General features: G+C 43.2%; 2 protein-coding genes across 7 annotated transcripts in view; one reads left to right on the top strand and one right to left on the bottom strand.

Moving 5' to 3' along the window:
• USP45 (ubiquitin specific peptidase 45) overlaps positions 1-13949 on the bottom strand; it is a 53609-nt gene extending 39660 nt beyond the window's left edge. For 5 of the 6 annotated variants that reach the window (XM_080616948.1, XM_080616946.1, XM_080616949.1 and 2 more), the window contains exons 1-5: positions 13878-13949; positions 4807-4916; positions 1970-2139; positions 752-855; positions 146-246 (exon numbers count right to left, since the gene is read on the bottom strand). In XM_080616948.1, coding sequence (XP_080473074.1) covers positions 146-246; positions 752-855; positions 1970-2139; positions 4807-4906 — 475 coding nt within the window. In that variant the 5' untranslated portion in view covers positions 4907-4916; positions 13878-13949. Of the gene's footprint in view, positions 1-145; positions 247-751; positions 856-1969; positions 2140-4806; positions 4917-12122; positions 12192-13877 lie in introns of those variants that run through there. The other variant, XM_080616947.1, reaches the window with a different exon arrangement.
• Positions 13950-19645: 5696 nt separating this feature from the next.
• TSTD1 (thiosulfate sulfurtransferase like domain containing 1) lies at positions 19646-22506 on the top strand. Its single transcript, XM_080616340.1, has 4 exons — positions 19646-20070; positions 20231-20401; positions 20662-20821; positions 22084-22506. The coding sequence occupies exons 1-4, from the start codon at positions 19992-19994 to the stop codon at positions 22145-22147; spliced, it is 474 nt and encodes a 157-aa protein (XP_080472466.1). The 5' UTR covers positions 19646-19991; the 3' UTR covers positions 22148-22506.
• The last annotated feature ends 3916 nt before the right edge of the window (positions 22507-26422 follow it).

The raw sequence follows: 26422 nt of genomic DNA, 5'->3' as shown, positions 1-26422 counted from the left end.
AATTGTGCAATTACCAATTGCATTATACTCGCACCATACACAATTTTTCAGTTGTACGTTTAACATGGCTAAAAATCTGAAACTATGATTTTTACAGGCAGTAACTTACAGATCTCTCCACATAAAACTATTCATGTAAACTTACTTGGTTCAGCCCTGGAACCATGTTTTTGAAGAAAGTCAACTATCTGAGCCAAAACCTTTTTGTTGCAATGTGTTGACAGCTCTTCATCACATTCGTAACACCTAAACAAGAGAAGAAACAAACTGAAATTCAGGATAACTGGATACATCTCCCACCTCTAACAAACCTCACAAACAACTTTACACAAATTACTTAAGCTCTAGGTTTCAATTTTCCATACTAAAAAGAAGAGTCAAACTGAATTCTCTCATCTTCTATAGGCTCTTCTACAGATCAGTCCCAATTCAGTGCGATACTTGCAGATTTAAATAATCTGAGTTTATAGTCTTGCAAATAATCATATAGAAACAAGCAGGAAGGACAAACTGCTGTAACTAGCCAACTCACTACAGAACATAATGGACACAAACTTCTTAGTATTGATTTGTGCCCCCTCTGAAAGTCCTAAGGACACTGATTTTCTCTCCAGAAAGCCTGCCTTTCCTCTATATTAATTTTACCTGTCAGAATCATTATTTATCATGAGAAGACGCTGCTCTAAGTTATGCTTTTAAGTTACAGTCCTTATATATAAGCATATGCAAACATCTGCGTACTCATTCTTACCATATGATCCATGTGCTGAGGTTGATAACAATGCAATGAGGTTCTGTGCGTGCTGTTTGGAAGTGTTTCAGAGAATGCTGGCCTTCGGAGTTCTTACTACATCCCTAGAAATGGAAACATCAGCACAGTAAGGAATAAAAAAGAGAAGTAGGAAAAGACTGTATTGTAAATCAACTACCAAAACTTTGCTTTTCAAAATGAGGCAGAAAACTGTAGTGCCCTAAATACTCATTTAGCATTCCCATGGATTGAGAGGGTTTAACATTCTTTATAATCCAGTATTATAAAGACATCAACTAACTTTTTTTTTTGTTTGTACTAAAAAGCTACTCACAACACACCATTTATATACAGCAACGTCAAAAGAAAGCATTTGCAATTTTTCAAGTATCTACACAGTGGGACTTAGAAGAGTCAGGACTGGTCTCTGAATAAGGCATGAGTTTTGGAGAGTACTAACAGCATAAACATGAAAAAAGCACAGAGTTAATTTCTTTTCAAAACCCTCCTTACCTACAAATTTTCAGAGACAGAATATATGGGTTCTCCTCAGATCCAGTTAGCTATCTTCTGAAGCCTGCAAATAGCATGGTTCTTTGCAAAATTAAATCTGTTCAGATAATAGAGGGAGCTGGCTTCTTACTTTACTATGGCAAGACCTACTGAAAGTTTAAGAAAACTGTGAAATGTTTTGTTCAGGCAACTGTTAGCTAAACGAAGCATGATACTTCTTGTAAATTGATTCTTTTTCTGTATTTTTACTTCACTCACAAGGCAGAAACCTGTGTAAGCCTTTGGGTCAGGACCCGCCATTATAAACTCCTGAGGCCACGATTTGACACTATAACTGATCCAATCTAATGACTAGCTACCACAAAAAGCAGAACTCTCACTTCAGCACAGTCCTTTCTCCCTAGTTTCAGTCAAATCTAGCAATTGAGTGTCCACAATATAAGTTGATTCAGCAATATACATATTTACATGGGTTTTCATTCATTTGTCTTTGTGGGATCCAAAGGTAAACAAAAACACTGCTGCAAACAAGACAAGATCAAACTAAGGCTACATTCCACTCCACTGAAGAAGCTGAAGAAAGCATTTATGTCACACTGTTTCACTGGAGGCAATGAGATGCCCAAGAGACAAAGATCCACACCAGTCATATCCTTTAGGAAATCAGGGCCAATCCACCTCCACAAATTTACAGCATACGCTTACCTGAGAGCCACATTTGAGACACAGCCATATGTCTGAAGGTGCCACAGGCTCACCATCACTCATCCGTCTCTCCTTCAAACATTCTGCACATATTGACCAGACGCTCTGAGCTACCGCCCTCTTCACATGATGCACATCTACTGCTTGGCTCACGTGCTGGCAGGTTAAGCCTAGAGAAAACAACACATACTTGCTTTCATCCGTTAAAAATAATAGCTATGAAGGGGAACACGTGTACACTAGAAGAGCAGAATCTTCAATGGATTTAGCATTTGGAAAAAAACAGCAAAGAACTAAAAGGGGAAAAATCATCCAGCTGCTCCCCATATACTGAATTTTATTAAGAATCTATTTCAGTCTTTCAATAATGAAAATCCTTTTCAAGACAATAAAAGCCACCTCTTAAAAAGAGATAAACTACTTTGTACAAAAGTACAAGGATTACTTCTGTACAAAATTCATTTCCCTTTTTTTTTGTTTGGCTTTTTTTTTTTCGTGAGCAGTAAAATACTGCATAAATCTATTTTTGCATGTAACAACACAGGCAGTTGACCTCCTTTTCAACCTATAAAGAAAGATTTTCAAATACCTGTGCATCCCTATTACAACTGTCCATTCTGAACATTCATATCAACCACCATCCTTCTCTGTCATATTTTTTGCACAAATTCCACTGTAATATTACAGAATAACACAAGTTTGATGCAACCTCTGAAGGCCATCTTGTTTAAACCCTCATTTAAAGCAAGACCAAATATAAATCTAGATCTGGTTGCTGATGGTTTTGTTCAGCTGCGAGTTTAATATCTTCAAGGATAGTGGTTTCACCAATTCACTAGAAAACCAGTTTTCTGTCCCTCAGGGTGAAAAGAAAATAAATTTTCTCATACCTACTCAAATTTCCCTTGCCCTAACTTTTGTCTGTTACATTTAGTGCTTTCATTGTGGACCTTCTGGAAGAGTTCGGATGTGCCTTTTCTATAACCGCCTATTAGGCAGTCAAAGGATACTATACTTTCACACACCTTCAGCTCAACAAAGCCATTTCCTTCAGCCTCTCTTCACACACCATGTTCTCAATCTCCTTAACCACATGGAGGGGGTGAACCACTGCTGGACTCACTCTGACAAGTCAGTATCTTTCTTGTAACACAGAGCCCACAGCTGGACACAGTACTCCAGATGAAGTCTCACAAGTGATGGGAAGATAGAAAGAATCACATACCTCACCCTGCATTCCAGTTAATTTAGTCCAGCATACAGCAGGCACAAACCACACTGCTTGCTTTTATTCAGCACGTGCACTGGGAATCCCAGGCCCTTTTCTGCAAAGCTACTTTCAAGCCACTGATTCACACCCTGTAATTGCATGTGGCTATTTTGGCCCCGGTGCCAAACTCTCAACTTGCCTTTGTTGAACTCCAAGAAGTTTCTGACAGTCCATTTCTCCTGCCGGTCTAGATTGCTCTGAATGGCAGATCTACCCTCCAGTGTTATCACCTGCTTTCCTCAATTTGTTATTATGAAGATGACAGAGAGTAGCCTCACAGTGACATCACTCATCTCCCTCAGCACCATCAGATGCATCCCATCTGCTCCCATGGACCAGTTCACTTAATAGCTCTCAATCTTCTTCTAATCTGGGAAATGCTTAAAACCCAGAGTCTGCCACTAGACTCAGGGACCAGGGAGCACTGAGTGCAGAGCTCACACGTGAAGACAAAGACAGGATTTTGTTCCTCAGCCTCTTCCCATGCCTCATGTCCCTATATCCTTGTCGTGGTTTAAGCCCAGGCCGTAAATCAGAACCACGCAGTCCACTTCCCCCCCCACCTTTCTTCCCTCCGCTTCTGGAGGGACGGGGAGGAGAATCAAAAGAATGCAACTCCCACGGGTTGAGATAAGAACAGTTTAATAACTAAGGTATAACACAAATCACTACTGCTACCACCAATAATAATAATGATAAAGGAAATAACAAGGAAGAGAATACAACCGCTCACCAACCGGTACCTCACCCCCACCCTGCAGTGCTCCAGCCCTTCCGGGAACTCTCAGTTCTACATCCTGGGCATGACGTGCTGTGGTATGGAATACCTCTTTGGTTAGTTTGGGTCAGGTGTCCTGTCCCTACTTCCTCCCGGCTTCTCCTCCTCCCTGGCAGCGCATGAGACTCACAAAGTCCTTGGTCAGGGTAAACATTCTGACCCACAACTGAAAACATCGGCTTTATCAATATTTTTCCCAGGCCGAAAGTCAAAACCACAGTGCTGCACCAGCAGAAAAAATGACTGCTACTGCTAAACCAGGACAATCCTCTGCCCCCTCAAGCAGCATGTTTGCACTTGCCTTAGCCTTCATTTTACTGTCACAGTATCCATACAAGCCCACCTTACTCTTCACCCTCATCAGATTCAACTTTGACAGAGGCTGACTTAACTAATCCCATCCCTGCACACTTGGGGGCCCTGCAAGGGCAGCCCAAACCTGCTTTCAGCTTCTCTGCCCCTCCTTTTTGTCAATGAGCTCAGCTGGAAGCTTCCCATTCAGCCAACCAGCCTCCTGCCACATGTGCTTGACCTTCCCTACATGGGAAAGGACCATTCTCCTGCTTTGAAGAGGTTGTCATCAGATATCAACCAATTTTCCAGAGTTGCCCTTTCAGGGCAGTCACGCAGTGTAACAACAGATCATGTCATAAACACTTGACTGGGGATATTTCTGTTACAAATTCAAAAAAGAAGTGTCTCATGGTACCACTGATTTGTGGATTTCATCAGTCAACACTAAGTTATTAGCCCTCAACTTCAAGACCAAACATCTCATAGTGTATTTACCTGAAATATCATCTGAAGAGTCCTCATCCTGTGGCCTGTTAGGCCTTTTGCTTCTTTTTGGTTTCTCAGGGTTGGCTCTTGATGGATCTTTCACCCGCATCTGTTACTTACTAGGAAAGAGAAACAGAGGTTGTTTTACTGGCTGAACACTTCATCAAATGTAGTGAGTTTAAAGGCATGAAATCAAATCACACATTCAAACCTCATGAACACAGTTTTAGGCTTTGACTAATGTCCGTTGTTGTGTAACGAGGAGTACAAATGTGCCAGGAATGAATTCTTAGGCATGCCGCAACATCAGTTAGTTACACTACATGACATTATAAATTGTATCTGTAGCTACAGGGGACACACTTCCAGACAATGGCATTAAATACTTGAGATACCGAGATTTTCTTCACGTTTGTTACTGTAAAGTACTACAGAGCTCCAACCATACCGTACCAGAAAAACTTCATCAAAAGAACAGCTTCTCTTCCTTACCATATCTCTCTTTGAAAAGGCTTCAGTCACCATTTATCCTTCCACATTACCTAAAAACTTTTGAGCAATTTCAAACAATTTAATACAATACAAAAGTCTTCCAAATCTCATGAAAGTGTCCTCTCTCATGAGTGAGGACAGACTGGAGTGCAAGCTGACCCCCACACACATTTAATATCAAAGAATACATATAGATGAAGTCTCTCATTGGAAATTAGGGTCATTAATCAAGGAGTCCTACGAGGAAAAGAATTAAAGGATAAGTATTTGCCACTAAATTTTAAAAAACAGCCTTCACAGATTTCAGCACACCGTTCATTTAATCAAAATCCAAATATGAATTTACCAAAGGAGCGTAGCTGTGTGTCACACAAACAGCTCCCGAGGCAGGTGTTTACAAGCTGTCTTTCAATAATGTGATTCATAAACAAATTTATGTTTTCATACACAAAGCATATGAATCTAAGATAGCCAAATATTCATACACTGCAAACCTGTGGACCATTCTGTTACGAAAAAAAACCCTATGTCTTGCTGTATACCCCAAACAGACTAATGTCACCTGAGCCACCACTACCAAGCATTTTCAACTGTGCTAATAAATTTATGTATAGGAAACCTCTACATTCATAAAATCATAGAATGAATCATGGAACCACAAAATGGTTTGGGCTGGAAGCGACCTTAAAGCTCATCCAGTTCCAACCCCCCTGCCATGGGCAGGGACATCTTCCACTAGATCAGGTGCTCCCAAGCCCCATCCAACTTGGCCTTAGAACACTGCCAGGAATGTGGCAGCCACAGTTTCTCTGGGCACCCTGTGCCACTGTCTCACCACCCTCACAGTAAAGAACTTCTTCCTCGTGTCCAATCTAAATCTACCCTCTTTCAGTTTAAAGCCATCCCCACCTTGTTCTATCAGTATATACCCTTGTAAAAAATCCCTCTCCAGCTTTCTCGTAGGCCTCATTCAGGTACTGGAATGCTGCTATAAACTCTCCCCCGAGCCCCCTCTTCTCCAGGCTGAACAACCCCAGCTCTACATTTGGGAATAGCTAAAGATACATTCTTGCTACAGATAAGCAGATGATTGCCAAAGTTTAGAAAGTTTGTCTATCTAAGGTTTTAAATCTCCATATATGCATTTAGACCTTTGTACTATTGAAGCTTTGAGAGACAGTTGAATTGACTTGTATATTGAACTCAGTGTTCCCTCTCCTTTCTTATCCATTAAGCCAATCAGCAGAACAGTTGTCAATATCTATATTAGAGCACCATCACTGCTGGTATTTGAACAGCCTTCACTGAAGCAAAGCAGGCAACCATACCTCAATGCTCCTGTTCCAGGTTCCTACAGATCTGGACAGACATCTCTGCATCTGTCACATATACTGTTAGCGCTAGAGGTTTTTTGCACAAACAAGTAGAGATTTATTCTGGACAAGTCAAATTTCTGTAGAGTATGAAATAAACCTTTACTCTTTGCTTAATGGCTTCATGTCTCCTCAACCTTTCAAAACACACTCCATTTTTTGCAGAATGCTACATTTACATAGCAGTCAGTTTATACTATATTAAATAGCATTGTCCTCTTAAACTACAGATTTCAAGATTTCCTGTACTTAAGGGTATAAAGCTTCCAGCATTTAGACATGCAAGTAAACAATGACACTGAATTCAGCTTTGCTCTTTTTGTAGGTTTGCAATTCATGTCCATATAGTAAGGAAAATGTCAATATTCCAGCTCTTGACTATTTATATTCAACAAATGTTAGCATGTCTAATGTACATCAACAGCCTTCTTAGAACACAAAAAAGTGCTTCAGACCCAAACAACTTCAACTGCATGCTTCTGTATTGACACCTTATCACAGATATACAAGCTTTATGTGAAAGTACCCATCACCACCTGTCACTGAGACATTCATCAAACAGTAAAGCAGATATAAATCTGCTGTTAGAAAAGCCATGATTTTACACTAAATTATATAAAGAGTCAATAGCAAAGGCAGCAAAAATGTCCTCCCTAAAGGAATATAGTTGTGTTTAGCTTACTCAACACTGACATAAACAATCTACAAGTTCATTTCAGCATAACAATTTTTATCTCTTTGGACAGATTATATAAGACTGTCCAAACCACAGATTTCACCCAATGGAAGTCATGTTCAGATCAGTACATTCTGAGAGCTCAGATAACTTAATGAAAGCACAATCATGGACTAAATCAGCTGAAATACAGGCAAGCTTTACAACCCGTGAAATCCTGTGGCACATAGGCCAGGTGATACAATCTGGATCTGGGCACACACAACCCACCACTAAACTCACTCTCCGGGGTCCTTCAGGACACATGGAAAGGACAGTGTCAGCAGGTATCCGCAACGACTGAAAATGTGGCATTTCTAGCCCAGTATAATGAACATGGAATTAGAAATAAACATTAGCTTAAGAAGCCAGCACTCATACTGCAGGCTTGGGAACCCACCGAGCAACCCAAAGACTTTCAGTCTTCTTTCAGCAAAAGCAGGCAGAACAAAAGATAACATGGACCATTGGATAAATCAGTTTTCCTGAACACACATATAGACAGGCATCCATCAGACAATGTTTACTGACCTGTGAGCACTTGGAAAAGCCACAGCATGTCAAGGACCTAGCCAGCCACGGTTTGTGCCCGATTTTGAAAACCATAAAACCATGTAAGTGGGATGGAAGGGTAAGAGCAACAAGCTACTCAGCATGCATCTACAATGCAAGCAGCACAGTATATATGCAGTGCTACCTGCCCTTTTCCAATATATTTCGGGATGGAAAACATTACCAAGAAAAAATCTCATTTAACAATTAAAAACATGATCAATGTTTCAAATTCAAGACATTTACACTAGGAATTTGATTATCACACTTAATTGAGATAAATAAGGAAGAAACCTAAGCTGCTACAGAAACTACTTTTCAGAAATATTTCAGTTTACGGGAAATAAAAGATTTTATTGGCATTAAACCCTTGAACAAACAAAAACCAAATAAAGCATAAAATACAGCTAAGAAAAAAGCAAGAGAAAAATTCTGTAGGTTTCTGTTGACTATAGGTACAAGCCATTCACAACAGGCAGGCAGAGGAAAAATTAACTATTCACACAAAATTAACCTGATACACTGAAGATTCAAAACTGTGGGAATATTCCCATTATTTGCCTCTTTTCAACCCATTCTCCTATTTTTTTAATATGTTCAATGAGGACTTTGTGGCTACAGCTGTCAACTGTGGAGTGTTCTAGGAAACTGACTCTCCCTCTTCCCCTGTAAGGAAAGAAGTCTCCATGACTTCCTTGCCTGGAAGTTTCCTTTTGTGTTGGAAAAACAAATACAGGAATGTTTTTATGTTGTATACAAAAAATTAAGTCATAGTGCAAATGGCACGTGACTAATGAATCTGACAAACAGAAAAACTCTGATTTTGGGGGTAGAAAAAGCTGAGTTCAGAGGGTATGTTAGCTCCATCCCAATCTCTATTTGCACACAGTAAAAATCTTAACTAGAAAAGTTAAAAATAGAAAGAGCTAGATCTCTTCCTTTTAAACAATCACTTCATACAAAACTAAGAACAAGTTCTTGCCAAACTCATTCAGATTCTTTGAGCTCAGTTTCAAGTGTAATCATCATCACTTGCAATTCTCCCTTTGCTTTTTACTTCTTAAAAGGCTCCTAATGCCAGTCTGCCTACAAATAGCTGATTAAGATCAAAAGTTTCTCACTACAACTGCTCATTTCCACCTTTGTAAAAAGAACAAGCCACTTCAAAAGCAATAGAATGATCTGCCTACAGAATTTAAAGAGCTTCAAAACTGACAAAATGCCAAAAAACAACATGCTAAATTCATTAAGTTAACTCTAAGGTATGCCTAGACTGTTAAATGTTAACTATGACTGAAATAGGCTATATTTAACAATGTTAATATGTTTATATTTAGAAATGCACCCTCTTCATAAAATATATATTCAGAAATTAAAAAGAGCTGGTTGCAGTTCCTGAAATAGGTACTTGTTATTTTTTTACAATTTTATCTTTTGCTGGAACTCAGTAGAGCTAGGACCAATAAAGGATATAAAGTTAGCGTGAACTACAATTCACTTTTCTGGTTGAGGAGAGATGTACAAGCAAACTATGTCTTCACTGTCTAGACTCCCCAAAACCTATTCTCGTCTTACCATCTTGCACTCCTGACTTAGAGCTTGAGTCCCTCCTCCTACAATGTCTACAGCTCACTTGCTTCAAATGTGCCACCTTAGCAAGTTTTCCAATGCTGTACCTTCACTATGATGTGTAGAAGAAACTCGAAACAGATCATCAGTATGCTAAAGAAACAACCTGCCATGCTGACTACTACCAATCACTGGTTCCATCTGCCTAGATCACAGTCTCTCCCCTTATGGTGGTGCCAGCCGTTTCAGGCAAGTGCCACATTTTTATTCTTATTATGTGTTTAATACCTATCACAACATTTTTCCTGATCCTTGATTAACTGGGAGGATTACCATTTCATTACTAGAATGCAAACAAGATAAAAATGGTGCAACAACCACCAACTCATCTAAGCAACTTACCCTAAGAAATATAGCCAAGTTTGTCTACAGATAGTCTCCAGGTACTATTTTGGATAGGGGTAAGATTTTACAGCAGGACTGCCCGTTAACTGTGAAACCAGTGTTGTTAATTATTTCATCAGTGAGCACTCGAATTCAAAGAAGCTGGGGCAAAGACATTTACCTCAGTCCCTCAATTCATCTGAGATATCCTAAATTCCAGCTGCCTCACCACTTGTAGTGAAACTTTCATGTTAAAATCATACCATTTTAGGTTGCTAATGCAAAAAAAAAAAAGCAACTGCATCATACTGAAAAGGCATAGAGTGAAAAATTAGCCATTTCACTTAAAAGAACTGTCCATTTGTCAACAGCATCCTGGCCAAAGGGGCTGAGGAACAGCACAGATGTGCAGTTTAAGTCCAAATGCCAAGATGCTCCGTAGTGCATCTGTGAAGGGCCTTTATGAACTTCCACATAACTGTCAGACTATAGAAAGAGCCTTGTACAGGTCAGTAATGACAGATCCTCAGTAGAACTGCTACATGTTCTGATGTAAGCTGCAAGTTGATCTATTTTGGACATCTGTTCCAAGCGTTACCTGTGGCATTTTGGCTTGCTTGCTGCTAGATCAAATGTCACCCAATCAGAGCAAGAACCGTGTCTATCACTGTTAGCGACTGGGCAGTGTCACCCATCTCAGCGCTCTGACAGCCACCAAAACCTTTGCGGCAAACAAGCCCTGCTGGAGCAGTAAAAGGACCAGAACTGCTGACTGGTAGTGGCAGCAACACTTCTTCCCCTGGAAAATGTCATCTGAGATTCTGAAAGTGTCTTCTCCAAGATTTCCTACCCCAAAGGCACATCACACATCCTACACCGTCACTGGAGCTCAAATGCCAACCCTGACATTATATTACAGTCCTAAAAGGGCGAGACACAGATGCACTTTTTGCACAAGGAATGAGATGGAGCCGTCAGACCACTAGATAAAACTTTCCAAGTGACAGTAAAAATCCTGCAGCATTTCTCACTTTTATTAATCTTTTTTATCCAGCTGACCATGCTAAACATGGTCCGATGACATTCATGTTTGCATCCTGAACAATCCCCCTCACATTTCCTCCTAAAACCAACTTGCCACAGAAAAATTGCTTCTAAAGATTAATAGAAATCAGATGTGTCCAGAAACAAGAATGGAGAGACGCTGTAACTGGGTTTATGACTAAAGTAAATGAAGGATTGAGTGGGTAAAAGGAGTAGTATTTTGATGACGTATTTTTGCTAGCATCTTACAGCACAGGTCTGACAGAAACATTTCCAGGATATCTATCAATATCCAACCTCATAAAGTAAACTGAAACTTCTGTTATGTTCTCTATCTCACCTTAAATGTATTAAAAAATGAATAAATATGAACACACCGAGAGGGGAAAAACATTTGATAGATGCATTCGTGGTCTAACATGGATTTTCCACAAATTCACATTTTAAAAAGCTGAACACCATTAAAGTACCATAAAAAGAGCCATGGCTTTTAACTGATGATGCTAGCCCGCAAGTGAAAACTTTGTTATGTGGAAAGGTAGGCAGATGACACTCTGTGTTACAGCTGTAACAGTTATTTTTCTCCTTTTTAGTAGCTGGTGCAGTGCTATGTTTTCAGCTTTAGTCTGAGGACAATGCTGATAACGCACCAAGTAGTACTGTTGCCAAGTAGTTCTTACCCTGATCAAGGACTTTTCAGTCTCTCATGCTCTGCTGGTGAGGAGGGGCACAAGAAGCCGGGAGGGAGCACAGACAGGACACCTGACACAAACTAGCCGAAGGGGTATTCCATACCATAGCATGTCATGCCCAGTATAAAGCCTACAGCACCCAGCATTCCCAGGCGGTCTCCCATCCAAGTACTAACCAAGCTGACAGACTATGCACTCACATGATATGAACACCAATGTAACAGTGCCATCACCACAGAAAATCTGAGGGCGTAACAACTGAAACAGCTGGAAAGTAACCACTGAAATCTTGTGAGGACAACTATGTGGACAAAAACTAGAGAAAAAAAGTGATCTCAGATGTCACTAAGAGAACACAAACGGCAACATCAGCAAAGGATGAACTTCAGAGAAATGCTAATTCTGTGAAGCCTGAAAAAAAACAAACGGAACTGGGGATGCAGTACAATGTGTGAGATAGCAGGCTGAAGCCCACACAAAACAATACATTAAGCTGAGACTCACTTTGTACCCATTCCTAAAAGGCTGAGTCAGAGCAGATGAAGGAAGACAACGGCTCCACGTAACTTCCCATCTACTGTGGAACGGTGTTGTGGGAGTGAGCTGAGCAATGGAAGTAAAACAGATAAAATGGTAAAGGACTATGGAAAACTGGTTTGAACTCTTTGAAAGTCAAAGTCTTGCAATTGAGACCAAAAAAATTCATTACAATTTCTTCCTCCACACAAACTGCCCCAGTTTCCTTTGATGACACGTGTAAAGTGGAACAACTTGTCCTTGATCCATGATTGATGCTTACAGCAGAGCCCATAAGATGCCAGCTGCATTTCTGTGAATCTTGCAGAAACAAAACTACAGAGTACCAGTTCTTCAATATTTCATGAAGAAATCTGACAGAACATTCACAACCGTAGTAAACTGCAGTGCAGTTTCACAAAGGCATATTCTGCTACCAATCTGCCACTACTATGCTTCCATTTAAAAAGCTGGAAAATGAGAGCAGAAAGAATCCTCTGAACACAACTCTGCTTTACATGCTTGTATAAGAAGATTATTTAATGAATTGGGAAATACTTGTAGCTAAAGACAACACGCAACAAGAACACAGTGCTACACCTAGATTTATTACCATCTGCTTCTGCATTCTTGACATCTTACTTTATTCTTCTGCATCTGCGTTTAATATGCTGTTGTGCATATCCTGTTTAACCATGTGAGTAGCAACATATCTACAGCAAGAGCACAATGAAGTTCTAAAGTAAGAGATATGAACAGCAAAAGGCTGAATGAAGTTCTAAAAACAAAATCCACAGAATAAAAACATTAACGCAAATACAACATGCAGAGTTGCAGTTATGGATCTACAATACCATCTCTCTGGTTGATCAAGAGGACTGTCACCATGCTGTCATCTAACCACCAGGCATGTACCAGTCTGCATTAGCTGAAAACCAGACTTCAGGTAGTGGAGCATGGGCACTGTGGCCACACGCAATGCCTGCGAAAACACTTGGTGTGGAGAGCTCCACGCAGCAGTGGCAGCAGGCCGGGCAGTGGCATCACCAGGCCGGCATATGCCACGCTGTCAGAGCAGGGCAGAAATGATCACGGCAGCCTCATGACACGGAACCACAAGACCATTTTATAATTGCATTCACTTGCTAACTTGCCTAATGCAAAGTGAACAGAGCATATGTTTAAGCCCGATGCTACCAACTCTAACTGAACAGGCCGAGACGCTTATTGCGGGTCATGGAGACGGCCCGGTGCTGCTGTTTTCATGTCACAGTAGAGTTAGCCTATTTCAGACCAACAGCGAACGGTCGGCACCAGCAGCTCGCCGCCAGCTACCCAAAACGAGCCCACATGAGCCGTAGTTGGCCATCAGACCGAAACACGTCGAGAGAAACGCTGCTCGGTACCGGGAACGGCGACCTGCCCGGCCCGGGGCCAAGGCGAGGCAATAACCGTTTCCGACCTCCCGCAGCCCGGCACCAGCGTTGCGCCCCATCCTCTCCCCTCCTGCGCCCCGTTCGGCTGCACCTGCGCGGCGCCCTCGGGACTCGGTTCCGCAGGCCGTCAGCCCGGCCGCCGCCATGGTGGGGCGGCGCGGCCCGGCTCTCCAAGCCGCAGCAGCCGCGCGTTAGCGCCGAGGCTCCGCGACCCCGGCTCCGCAAGGAGGAGCCCGCGCCGGACACGGCTTCCCCCGAGCTGGGCTGGCGCCCTTCTCCTTCCCCCCCCCGAGCGCCCCACACTCACGGAGCGGCGGGCGGGCTGCAGGCAGGCGAGCGCGGCGGCAGGAAGCGACGGAGGAAGCTGGGCCGCAGCCAGGCCCGCGCCGCTCCGCTCCGCCCGGCGCGGCCCGCCCCCGGCCTCGCCGCGCCGCTCCCCTCCCCAGCCCGAGCCGCAGCCCGGGCCCGAGCTCCGGTCTCCCCGCGGGCCCCGGAGCTGTCGCGGAGAGGGCAGCCGGGCTCGGGGGGTGGTGCCGATTTGAGGGCAGAATGGGTCTCCCGAGTAGGAAGGGCGGTGGGGAAGTGGGGCTGCCGGCCGGGTCGGAGTGTATTAAGCCCGACGAGAGGCAACAGGTCGAAGCAGGCCTGGCTGCGGGGCACCTTAGAAACTCAATGGAAAGAAGGGAAGGCGTGCAGAGGGGTTACCTTCGCATTGGAATTTGGTGAGGTCTTGCTGAAAGACCTGGGGATGCTGTACTGCATTTGTATATGTGGGGAGCAAGCTAACAGGTTTGCATGCCTGCAAGGGTGTGGATAGTCATTCAGAGGTCATACAGAAGGGTCTAGGCCCTGCGTAAGTTTTCAAGATAGCCACTGTGGGAGGGACAGGGGGGTGATCGGAATCAAAGGTGCAAATCCTTTGATTTGCAGGGGCAGGCGGAGTAAAAGGTGTCCAGCACACAAGGGAGAAGCTAGAAGAAACTGGGATTCAGATTAAACTCATCCTCTGGCTAGACAGCAAGGGGGGCTTTATTTGGAAGAAATCAAATCTGAATTAAGGACTAAAAAATAGTAGTTTTATTGGAATAAGATTAACCAGTGATAAGAAATAGAGAAGAAAGGGGGAAAGGGTGAAGTTGCAGTGGCACCCCTCAAAAATTAAGGATGGAGAACCTCTAGCGTGTCTGCTGATAAATGAGATGAAAGAATGGGAAGGGAAGCATGTAGAAGTCATTGAACCAAGCAAAGACAGGATATCAAGAAGAATATTGTTGAAAGTGGTTGACAGATTAAGTGGGATTTGATTTAGGTAGGAGGAATTCTTCAGGCACTTCAATGACAGTGGTAACAACTGAGCACAAAGATCTGCAAGCACACTGCAGACCATGTAACAGAGAAGCCCCAGACTCGAGTTCATGGAATCTATATATGAAAGAGAGAAAGAATGTGGGACAATAATCTGAAACCAATTTGATCAATAAGTGGGTCCTTCCTTCTCCAGATGGTAGAGATTAGAGAATTATTGTACTGCAAGAACAATAGCTAGATTAAAAGCTTAAAGAGAAAGGAGGTGGTTGTTTTTTACTACATAAAATACACAGTAAGTTATACTTGAAAATTTGTAGAGGTAATGTATTCTATCCATACCTTGTTAAAAATGGAAAATGCATAAATCTTCAACTCATATATAGATATACTGCCTCAAAGAGACAATTTGCAAATGCCTGTCAAGGCAGCCATATGGAGAGGCTGGCAGAAGGGCAGCTAGTGAACCAGTTATATGTGCCAAGTTCAATTTGTCACACTTTACAGTACTGAGAAATATTTTGTTCTCGTTTTGAGAAGGAAAACTCTCATTAGTACAGATTAAACAATACACTCCTCAAAATGCATCTTTTCCAAAGAAAATATCCAGCATGTCTGCCCTTACACATACATAGAGCTGGTGCATAATATATCTACAAGGGTATGTAGTAAATACAGAGCACTGATATAAACAAATGCTGAACAGGAGGACCCTCATTTAAACTTAAAACATGCCTTGGCCATCAGTCCTTGGAGCTGAACAACCAACAGCTTTCAATGCTAAAGCATATTGAAACTAGGGGTGCAGATATTACCCTTGGGCCACAGCCCCTGTGTCTGCTAGGGCAGTGGCAAGTGTGACAGTGGTGCAGGCAAGTGCTGGTGTCACCTCTTCTCCCCAGGTGTAACACTGAGGGGGTTTTTTTCTGATTACTTTGAGTGAGTTTGGCATCAAAATTCCTCATCTCTGTTCAGTCTCCCAGCCTTTGGTACTTCAAGGCTTCTCAACAGCCTGGCTTGGTTGTGGAAGTCACCCTGCCCAGACAAAGCACAGATTTTCATAGCTCTGGTGAAACCCAGGCCTTCGCTGAACCAGGGGGATGCCCTGCTGGCCACAGGTAACCATAGACTCCTAGAATGGTTAGGGTCGGAAGGGACATTCAAAGGTCATCTAGTCCAACTCCCAGGCAATGAGCAGGGACATCTTCAACTACATCAGACTGCCCAGAACCACATCAAGCCTGGCCTTGAGTGTCTCCAGGGATGGTGCATCCACAACCTCTCTGGGCAACCTGTGCCAGTGTTTTACCACCCTCATTGTAAAGAATTTCTTCCTCACATCCAGCCTGAATCTTCCCTCTTCTAGTTTAAAACCATTATAGAATCATAGAATAGTTAGGGTTGGAAAGGACCTTTAGATCATCTAATTCCAACCCCACCCTGAACACCGCCAGGGATGGAGCATTCACAACTTCCCTGGGCAACCCATTCCAGTGCCTCACCACCCTTACAGTAAAGAATTTCTTCCTCATGTCCAGTCTAAACTTCCCCTGTTTAAGTTTGAACCCGTTACTCCTTGTCCTATCACTACAGTCCCTGATGAATAGTCCCTCCCCGGCATCCTTATAGCCCCCCTTCAGAAACTGGAAGGCTGCCCCCTTCAAGTACTGGAAGGCTGCTATGAGGTCTCCATGCAGCCTTCTCTTCTCCAGGCTGAACAGCCCCAACTTTCTCAGCCTCTCCTCATACGGGAGGTGCTCCAGTCCCTTGATCATCCTCGTGGCCCTCCTCTGGACTTGTTCCAACTGTTCCATGTCCTTTTTATGTTGAGGACACCAGAACTGCACACAATACTCCAAGTGAGGTCTCACGAGAGCAGAGTAGAGGGGCAGGATCACCTCCTTCGACCTGCTGGTCACACTCCTTTTGATGCAGCCCAGGATATGGTTGGCTTTCTGGGCTGCAAGTGCACACTGAAGCCGGCTCATGTTCATTTTCTCATGGACCAACACCCAGAAGTCCTTCTCTGCAGGGCTGCTCTGAATCTCTTCTCTGCCCAACCTGTAGCTGTGCCTGGGATTGCTCCAACCCAGGTGTAGGACCTTGCACTTGGCATGGTTCAACTTCATGAGGCTGGCATCAGCCCACCTCACAAGCGTGTCGAGGTCCCTCTGGATGGCATCCCTTCCCTCCAGCGTATCAACCGAACCACACAGCTTGGTGTCATCGGCAAACTTGCTGAGGGTGCACTCAATCCCACTGTCCATGTCACCGACAAAGATGTTGAACAAGACCGGTCCCAACACTGATCCCTGAGGGACACCACTCGTTACCGGTCTCCAGCGGGACATTGAGCCATTGACCACAACTCTTTGCGTGCGGCCATCCAGCCAGTTCTTTATCCACCGAGTGGTCCACCCATCAAATTGATGTCTCTCCAATTTAGAGACAAGGATGTTGCATGGGACAGTGTCAAAGGCTTTGCACAAATCCAGGTAGATGACGTCAACTGCTCTGCCCCTGTCCATCAGTTCCGTAGCCCCATCATAGAAGGCCACCAAATTGGTCAGGCAGGATTTCCCCTTAGTGAAGCCATGCTGGCTGTCACCAACCACCTCCTTGTTTTTCATGTGCCTTAGCATGAATTTCAGGAGAATCTGCTCCAAGATTTTGCCAGGCACAGAGGTGAGACTGACTGGTCTGTAATTCCCCGGGTCATCCGTTTTCCCCTCGACACGCTTGTGAGGTGGGCTGATGCCAGCCTGATGAAGTTTAACCATGCCAAGTGCAAGGTCCTACACCTGGGTGGGAGCAATCCCAGGCACAGCTACAGGTTGGGCAGAGAAGAGATTCAGAGCAGCCCTGCAGAGAAGGACTTGGGGGTCTTGGTCGATGAAAAAATGAACATGAGCCGGCTTCAGTGTGCGCTCGCAGCCCAGAAAGCCAACCGTATCCTGGGCTGCATCAAAAGGAGCGTGACCAGGAGGTTGAAGGAGGTGATCCTGCCCCTCTACTCTGCTCTTGTGAGAACTCACTTGGAGTATTGTGTGCAGTTCTGGTGTCCTCAACATAAAAAGGACATGGAACCATTGGAACAAGTCCAGAGGAGGGCCACGAGGATGATCAGGGGACTGGAGCACCTCCCGTATGGAGACAGGCTGAGAAAGTTGGGGCTGTTCAGCCTGGAGAAGAGAAGGCTGCGTGGAGACCTCATAGCAGCCTTCCAGTATCTGAAGGGGGCCTACAAGGATGCTGGGGATGGACTATTCATCAGGGACTGTAGTGACAGGACAAGGGGTAATGGGTTCAAACTTAAACAGGGGAAGTTTAGATTGGATATAAGGAAGAAATTCTTTGCTGTTAGCGTGGTGAGGCACTGGAATGGGTTGCCCAGGGAGACTGTGAATGCTCCATCCTTGACGGTGTTCAAGGCCAGGTTGGATGAGGCCTTGGGTGGCATGGTTTAGTGTGGGGTGTCCCTGCCCATGGCAGGGGGGTTGGAAATAGATGATCTTAAGGTCCTTTCCAACCCTAACTATTCTGTGATTCTGTGATTCTTCTGGTCTTCGGGAACTTCACCTGACTGCCATGATTTTTCAAATATGATGGCCAGTGGCTTAGCAACTTCATTCGCCAGCTCCTTCAGGACCCATGGATGGATGTTGTCAGGTCCCATGGGCTTGTGTACGTTTAGGTTTTTAAGATGGTCTCGAACCAGATCCTCTCCTACAGTGGGCCTGGGGTCTTCATTCTCACAGTCCCTGCGTTCGCCTTCTAAAACTTGGGTGGTGCATTCAGAGCCTTTGCCAGTGAAGACCGAGGCAAAGAAGTCATTCAGAACCTCAGCCTTCTCCAAATCCAGGGTAGCCAGTTCTTCTGATAGCTTCCGGAGGGGGCCTATGTTGTCCCTAGTCTGTCTTTTATTTGCAATGTACCTATAGAATCCCTTCCTGCTACTCTTAACATCCCTAGCCAAGTTGAATTCTTAACTGGGCTTTAGCCTTCCTAACCTGGTCCCTAGCTTCCCGGACAACATCTCTGTATTCTTCCCAGGCTGCCTGTCCCTGCTTCCACCTTCTATAAGCCTCTTTTTTCCTTTGAATTTTCCTCAGCAGCTCCTTATCCATCCAAGGAGGTCTCCTGGCCCTCCTGCTGCACTTCCTTCTAGTGGGGGTGCAACACTCCTGAGCTTGGAGCAGGTGATCCTTGAATAACAACCAACAGTTGGGCCCCCCTGCCCTCTAGGGCTATATCCCATGGAACCTTCCTAAGCAGGCTCCTGAAGAGGCCAAAGTCTGCTCTCTTGAAGTCCAGGGCAGTGAGCTTGCTGCACGCTCTTCTCACTGTCCTGAGGATCTCGAACTCGACCATCTCATGGTCACTTCATCCAAGGCTGCCCTGGAGCGTCACATTTCCAATGAGCCCTTCCCTGTTGGTGAGCACAATGTCAAGCACGGCACCTCTCCTTGTTGGCTCCTCTACTACTTGCAGAAGGAAGTTATCTTCTACACCCTCATTGTATCACAACTGGCCCTGCTAGAAGTCTTGCCCCATCTTTTTTTACAGACCTCTTTAAGTACTGAAAAATGCGGTCTTCTCCAGGCTGAACAAGCCCAGCTCTCTAAACCATTCCTCATAGATGAGGTGCTCCATTCCTTTGACCATTTTTGTGGCCCTCCTCTGGACCAAGAGGTCCATGTCTTTCCTGTACTGAGGACTCTAGAGCTGCATGCAGTACTCAAGGTGGGAAATCACCAGAGCAGATCTGCCCTCTACGGGGCAGGATCACCTCCTTTGACCTGCTGGCCATGCTCCTTTGGATGCAGCCCAGCACGACTGGCGATTGTATGCCAAGGTGTAAATTTATAAGATGCGAGCGTGCAAATATTTTATCAACTGCGAGTCATAAATTGTCATAAATCTGAGAGATTCACAAGGGAAAAAAAAAAAAAAAAAAAGCAAACGCCAAACTAGCTGCTTTTAGCCCCAGAACGTCCCAGCGTCTGAAGGCCGTCTCCCAGTCCCCGCCTCTGAGGTGAAGGCGGTGCCGCCTGGGCAGCCGTCTCCTCCCCGCCCGCGGGGCGGCCCGGCGGCCGCCATTTTGGGAGGCGGGCAGATGGGATTGAGGGGTTGGTGGTGGGCAGCGCGGAGGTTGCGGGTGACGAGCTGTGGCTGGTGGGCGGCGGCAGCGCCCGGTGAGGCGGAGAGCGGAGCGGCGGCTGGGCCTCTGCGGAGGCTGCCGGCTGGGGAGCCCGTCGTAAAGATGTTAAACAGAAGGGGCGGTGGGCTTCCTTCCCCGAGAGGCGGGGGGGGCGGGCGCTTACGGTGGCCTGACGGGCTGCGCTTCTCCGCCAGGTCCCGGGGCTGCGGGTGCCACCAGCCGCAGGCTGTGCGCCGGAGGGGCGCCGAGCCTGTCCTACCAACAGCTCAAGGACTTGAAGAAGACCGGCGTTCTCCACATAGACGTGCGGGAGAGATGGGAGATTGATAGATCTGGGAAAATCCCGTCGTCCATCAACATACCGCGTGAGTTATTAGCACTGCTACATGGAGACATTGGGTGTTGTAAACATACGGTATAAGTTATTAACATTGCTGTGGGGATGTTGGGAGTTCCCCTTTGCTTGTTGAAAAAGGTGGTGGTGATTGAGCAAAGGGGAGCTATGCTAGACGGTTGCTAGTGTGTTGTGAGGCTAAACTTTTCCTCCAGAGGAATTAGAACCTTACAGTGTAAGCTTGCCTGTTGATGGAGAATAAAGGAGACTTTTCTTTGCTGTGTTTCCCAGTGGGTGAATTAGTGGAAGCTCTACAAATGGACCCAATGGAGTTCAAGGAGCGGTACAATCAAAAGATGCCGTCCAGGTCGGACCCTGTGGTTTTCTCGTGTTTGGCAGGAACCAGAAGTAAACAAGCACTTGGGTTTGCCATGTCTTTGGGTTTCAGCAGGTATGGCTTCTGTAAGGATGGGATTAATGTGGCCTTCCCCCATGAAGCAGAATGTTTACCCTTGCCTGCTCAGCTTCTTGTGGGCAAGGGTAAAACTTTAAATGTGGAGTAGTATAAACAATACTACTGATGTTTGAGTTAGACACCACCTCTTGCTTCCTCTTGAAAGACACCGTTGGGCATTCCAGGAAAGTGAAGTGTGTCACCTTGTGAAACACCCACTTGGCATGTGCCATGGGTGGTGCAATCTCCTGCAAGACCATGCTGCCAGTGACAACTCTCTCACCAAGATGATGATTCCTTATACAGCTTCATAAACACTAGCCCTGAGGTGCAGGATGATTGGAAAGGTGGAGAATTGCTCACTTTGGTAGAAGTATGATCTTAATTTATGAAACCACACCCTTTGGTAAATTGCAGTTTTACCTGTACAGTTCACTGTTGACAGAGTACACATTCACTTTCAGTAAAGCATGGTATTGTTTCCAGGAGTAATGCCATGAAGGCAATGGCTAAAAAGAGAATGAGACTGATAGGGATTGAAAGCAAAAACAGTGTTTGGTTGGCAGAACTGTTAAGCCCATGCCAGAAGGTGGCTTGCTGAAGACTGCAGATAAAATTTAAAAAACTGGTTGTTTGCTCATGTTTTCACTGTGCTGCAATTTATGAACTGGAATATCCCTAGTAATGCTAGTAAAAAATACGTAACCATGTTCTTATTTTGTAGATACATTGTTCATTGTTTTAATAAGTGCAGATATCCTCCATTACCTGTTTTTCATGCTGCCTAATTGAAAGAGTTGGGTTTGTGCAGACTTCTGTTTGATCTGTAGAGCATTTAGGTTTGCAAGGAAGATCAGTGTGCTGTGTTTGTTTGATGACATCTGAAGTATTCAACATAGTAGCATGTAAATCTCCCACTGCATTGAGTCTGTTCTTTTTTAAAAATGAAGTGGCAAGCTGTTCCGTTGACCCGTCTGCTGCTGCTTGCTTGATGTTTGATGTCTAGCATTGTGCCAATTGGAAACAAAAGAGTTACAAAACACACTGCATGGCAGCAGACAGCATTAGAGTATAAGGAATGTTGATCTGGCTCATTGAAGCTAAGTACAAGTGTATTTGATTGCAGAGAATTTCTGTAAGGTTTGGTTTTGTTTTGTTTCTCTGATTAGTTTTGGTTTGGGGTTGGATTTTTTGCCTTGTCCTCTTAGATACTTTTCTCAAGAAGAGTCCTTAACATTGTATCTTTTGTATATTTTCAGAGTTCAGCAATATGCAGGTGGCTTTGAGGACTGGGTAAAACATGAACCTCCAGCGACAAAATGAAGATAACTCCCCCAGCCCTTACGTCATCAAGGCTTCAGGATGGTTTGTAGGTTTTGGCATTCAAGCTACGTGTATTCCACTCCCAGAATACAGCCCACTCTTCTTTTCTTGTGTAAATGGACACTCAACTTCAAATAGCCATGCATGTTAGTTGCTTGGTTTAAATTATATTTAAAGACTGTGACATGAACAAAGAACATTGAATTTTCTCAGCCTTTATTTTGAGCTATGGTTTTTGGTGAAAGTATGTAAAGAAAACTTAAGAACTTATTACGTTTACTAAGATTTTTGTATGACATAGATTATGGCTGTTTAAACTAATGATGATAGAATAAATAAACTTAGCCTTCCCCAAGTAACTCTGGTGGTTTGTTTAGAGTAGTTAAACTGCAGATATTCTAATGGAATTGGTGTAACTTCCCTAAACACAGATTTATTATACTTCATGTGTAGCTGGAGTTCTAAAATATTTGCTGTGTTATCAAGGAGTACAAGTAAAGTACAAATGTTTAGGTTTGTACTTACACAATTGTAAGGTCAAAACAGCACTACTGATCAGAAAACACAAACGGAAACTGACCTGATGCTAGAATATTTGTTGTTCAAAATGTTGATTCCTTATTTAGAAGTGTATTAATTTTTATATGCAGATCTGTTTCTGAGCACAAAATGCTGTAGCATTCAGTCAACAACTTCTCTCAGCAGCTCAGTATCAAGTGAGAACTTGACTGTATTTGAAGTTATTATTAAAGAGAGGTAATTTTAGGCTGGAAAATATAAGGAATCTGAGGAAGTTACTAACCCCCCTTTCTTCTTTTATGTACGTTAATTTGCATGTCTTAAACTTTGAAAAACAAACCAACCCGTGTCATCCCCACCTGTAAATTTGCATAGTTATCATTGTAAGGATTTTTTTGTTTGCTTGGTTGTTATTTTCAATGCTGTTAGCATTTCAGGGGCACTAGCAAAGGTGAGCTGCTTTGCCTTCTAGAAAATTGAAGTCCTAGCACAGAAATTCAGGACTCTGCAGGATGTCTGGAAGAAGGAATTCAAATTTCTGGTCCTCCTCTAACCAGTATTGCAGGCATGGTGCACTTATCCTACGTCTCTTCCATTCTGACAGTGCAGTCTGCATGGTGAGAAGAGGACCTAAAAAATAAACCTTCTCAAGTTTAGAGAACAGAGAAGAAATCTTAATAGAATTTTATTTCTAGTAGATCCAGCAGTCTCTGCAGTCATTTGTTTCTAGACAACTGTAGCTGGCCTACCCAGCTGTGTTAGCTGTGCTGCTGGACAATGTATCTTACAGAGATTTCTGTTCTCTCCAGTAATAATTAAAGACCGTGTAGTGTAGCTGTCGTAATAATGAGTGCATTTTTTATTTTTTTTTTCAAAAAATCATTGTCTTTTTAGTGGTCTTATTGCTACACTTTATTTTCAATCCATTAAAAAAAAACCCAAACAACTTTAAGAACCGGAATTTAGACCAATTTCCAAAATAAATGCTTTAGTTTAACTGATGAATTAATAGGAGTAAGATGAAATTAAAATACCAGGATGAGTAAGCGTGTTACCTTGTGGTCAATTACTCTGCACTTACTCTGGAAAGGTCTTTTTCAGACTGCATCAGGGGAGTAAGGGGAGTAACAGATGCCAACGGTTTTGTTGGATTTAGCTAAATCCTATGATTTTGCCTGTTTACCATGACTTAAGACTGTCAGGTCCGCCAGCGCTGTGGGCACATAGTCAAAGGGATGACGGAAGCTCACTGCTGGCTGTGTTGTGCCAGGACTTGCCAGGACTAATGATGCCTTTTGCTCTAGATCATTAAGGTCACATTGAAAATGCTTATCTAAATGTGTAATTAAGCATGCCTAGCTATATTGATTGAGACACCCAACTTCAGTGTACAAATGAACAAAGCAAGGAGATCTCATCAACTACATTTGGTCAGAATTTAATCTAAGTGGCCAATGCTGCTTTTTGTAGTTTATGTTAAAATTTGTTGGGAATACCTAGAACTACATAACCTCAAAGAATGAACAACAGTTATCTTGGGTCACACCAAGATCTGTATAGCCCATTTGTTTGGCAGCAACCAGTGCTAAGTATCTGAAGAAAACATAAAACAGGGTAAGTGTGCAGTGATACAATCCCCAGATTATTCTCATTTACTCCTCCGAGTGCTCTGATACTTCCTTCAGGCTTTGCATGTCCTGGTATATTTGGGTATTTGTAAATTATCAGTACAAACTCCTGGCATTCACGGCAGGTGGCACTGGGTGTAACAAGGTGCTGTGAAAAGTCCTTCCCTTTGTTGCTTCTCAGCTTGTCACATACTGTGTTTATTGCATGCTCCTGCTTCTTCTGTCAGAAGCGACAAACAGTTGTCATCAGTCTTCACACTCCTTAAGATTTTTCTAGACCTCAGCTTTCTCTTCTGATCTGAAGAGTTGTGGATTTTTTAATAGGAAGGCCACTGTGTATCTCTGATTTTCATAATTTTTATTAGTCTTGGTAGATCCAGTTTTTATTAATCTTGGTAGTTTTTTGCAACATGTTTCTCGAATTACTTGTATCTTGTCAAAGTCGATGATCCTTTGTGTCTTACTATGTATCTTCCTTATATGGATATAAGGATATATTTAACTTGCTTTTCAAATTACGGGTTTTGAGTTAACTTGTCTGATCCAGATCAGTTTGCTTCCATTTAGATTTTTCCTCAGGTCTTTGGCATAGATGGACTGTGTTTGCTTTGAGACTCCACTGTCACCTGTAACCATGTATCTGTGAAGATTTTCAGATACCTCTCTTTTAAAGATACACCTCATTTTTACACATTCTCTCCTTTGAATGAAGCATGGTAAAGGTAGGGGTTTTTTTCTGTCTGGTTGGTAGCAAAGCTACTGAATTCACATCATGTCCCATTTCCAGTTGTTCCAATTTACATATTTCTTTTTACAACTATCCATCATCACTGGTAGTTCTTTTGACTGCACTTAATATCCTTTTACTGTTTACACTGGAATCACAGCTGGTAAACCTATCCTAACCTCCCCAGTAGAAAAATGACTTCTATTTACCATCAAGAAGTGCCTGAACTTTTAGCTCTGAGGTTTAGGTCACACAGCTAATTAAGGTGTGAAGTTAAGTCTGCAAAGGTTCCTGAGCAGCAAGAAAACTTCTAGTCACTCCAGACAGAATTCTTAATTAATTAATGGTGTGAAATCCCTGATTTCAAAACATTTGCTCTCAGCAGATTATGTGGTATCTGTGAGAAGACTCATGTTTACCTAAAGAACAGTTAAAGAACTCCACACAGCGGTCAAGTTGCATTGATTTATTTCTACTCCCCCAGTCCACATTACAAATAGCACATTTTAGACTTCAAGAAACAGAGGCAAATAGCCAAATTCCACTTCATCAATCAAGTGTCTATAAAAGATATGGATGAAATTACAACAAAAGTAGCAAAGACCAAGATGTTTGGGCTTGTTTGCCTAATGTGTTACAAAAATGACTGGAACAGAAATAAATGCTAGTAGCCAAAGGAGCTACATACAACCACACTTCAGTTATATTTCGCTGAATGACCAGCCCATTACAAAGACAGACAGTTACTCACAAAAACTGTTGAGGTTTTTTTAAGGGGATGGTTTGTGGAACCAAGATGCATCACAGAACAAGGGTTTTTAAGAATTTCCCTCCAGGATTTCAGACCATTGACATGTGTTGTTTCAAGGGGGAAAAAAAAAAAATAAAAAAAGGAGAACCATGTGACTGCACTCTGTCATTCAGGTTTGATATTTTTGGTCTTACTACTCAAAATGAAGTTGTACAGAACTGAATTAGAAACAAAGTTATCTAAAAAAATCAAGAAATCTGATTTAGGCCAATTCCTGACTTCAGTGGGGTATCTGCCTGAGTAAGGAACACAGGATACGGCCTTCTGCTTGAAGGAATCTCATTTTCTCCAGCCCATAGTTAACCAAGGAATCCCATTTCAGTTATTCTAAAAAGTTGCTCCTAACATCACAATTAAAATTAGGATGAAGCTCACCGAAATCTTGAACCTCTTAAATAAACTCTAATGAACCACACAAATTCACGCTAACAGTGAAGGCAGACTAGCAGTGTTTATCTCATACAAAACAAAATCCATAAAAAATGGTAATCATATCCAGATTGTTACTTGATTGTGAACTATTCCAATTGTACTACACAGAACGCTTACTTGCAGAAAAAAAGAAGTCATAGTATGTTGGTTTTTTTAAT

Source organism: Psittacula echo (assembly GCF_963264785.1).
Source record: "Psittacula echo genome assembly, chromosome: 4".
In the NCBI taxonomy this organism is placed as follows: domain Eukaryota; kingdom Metazoa; phylum Chordata; class Aves; order Psittaciformes; family Psittacidae; genus Psittacula; species Psittacula echo.
The sequence above is the reverse complement of the archived record's forward strand: the minus strand, read 5'-3'. Positions and strand labels throughout refer to the sequence as shown.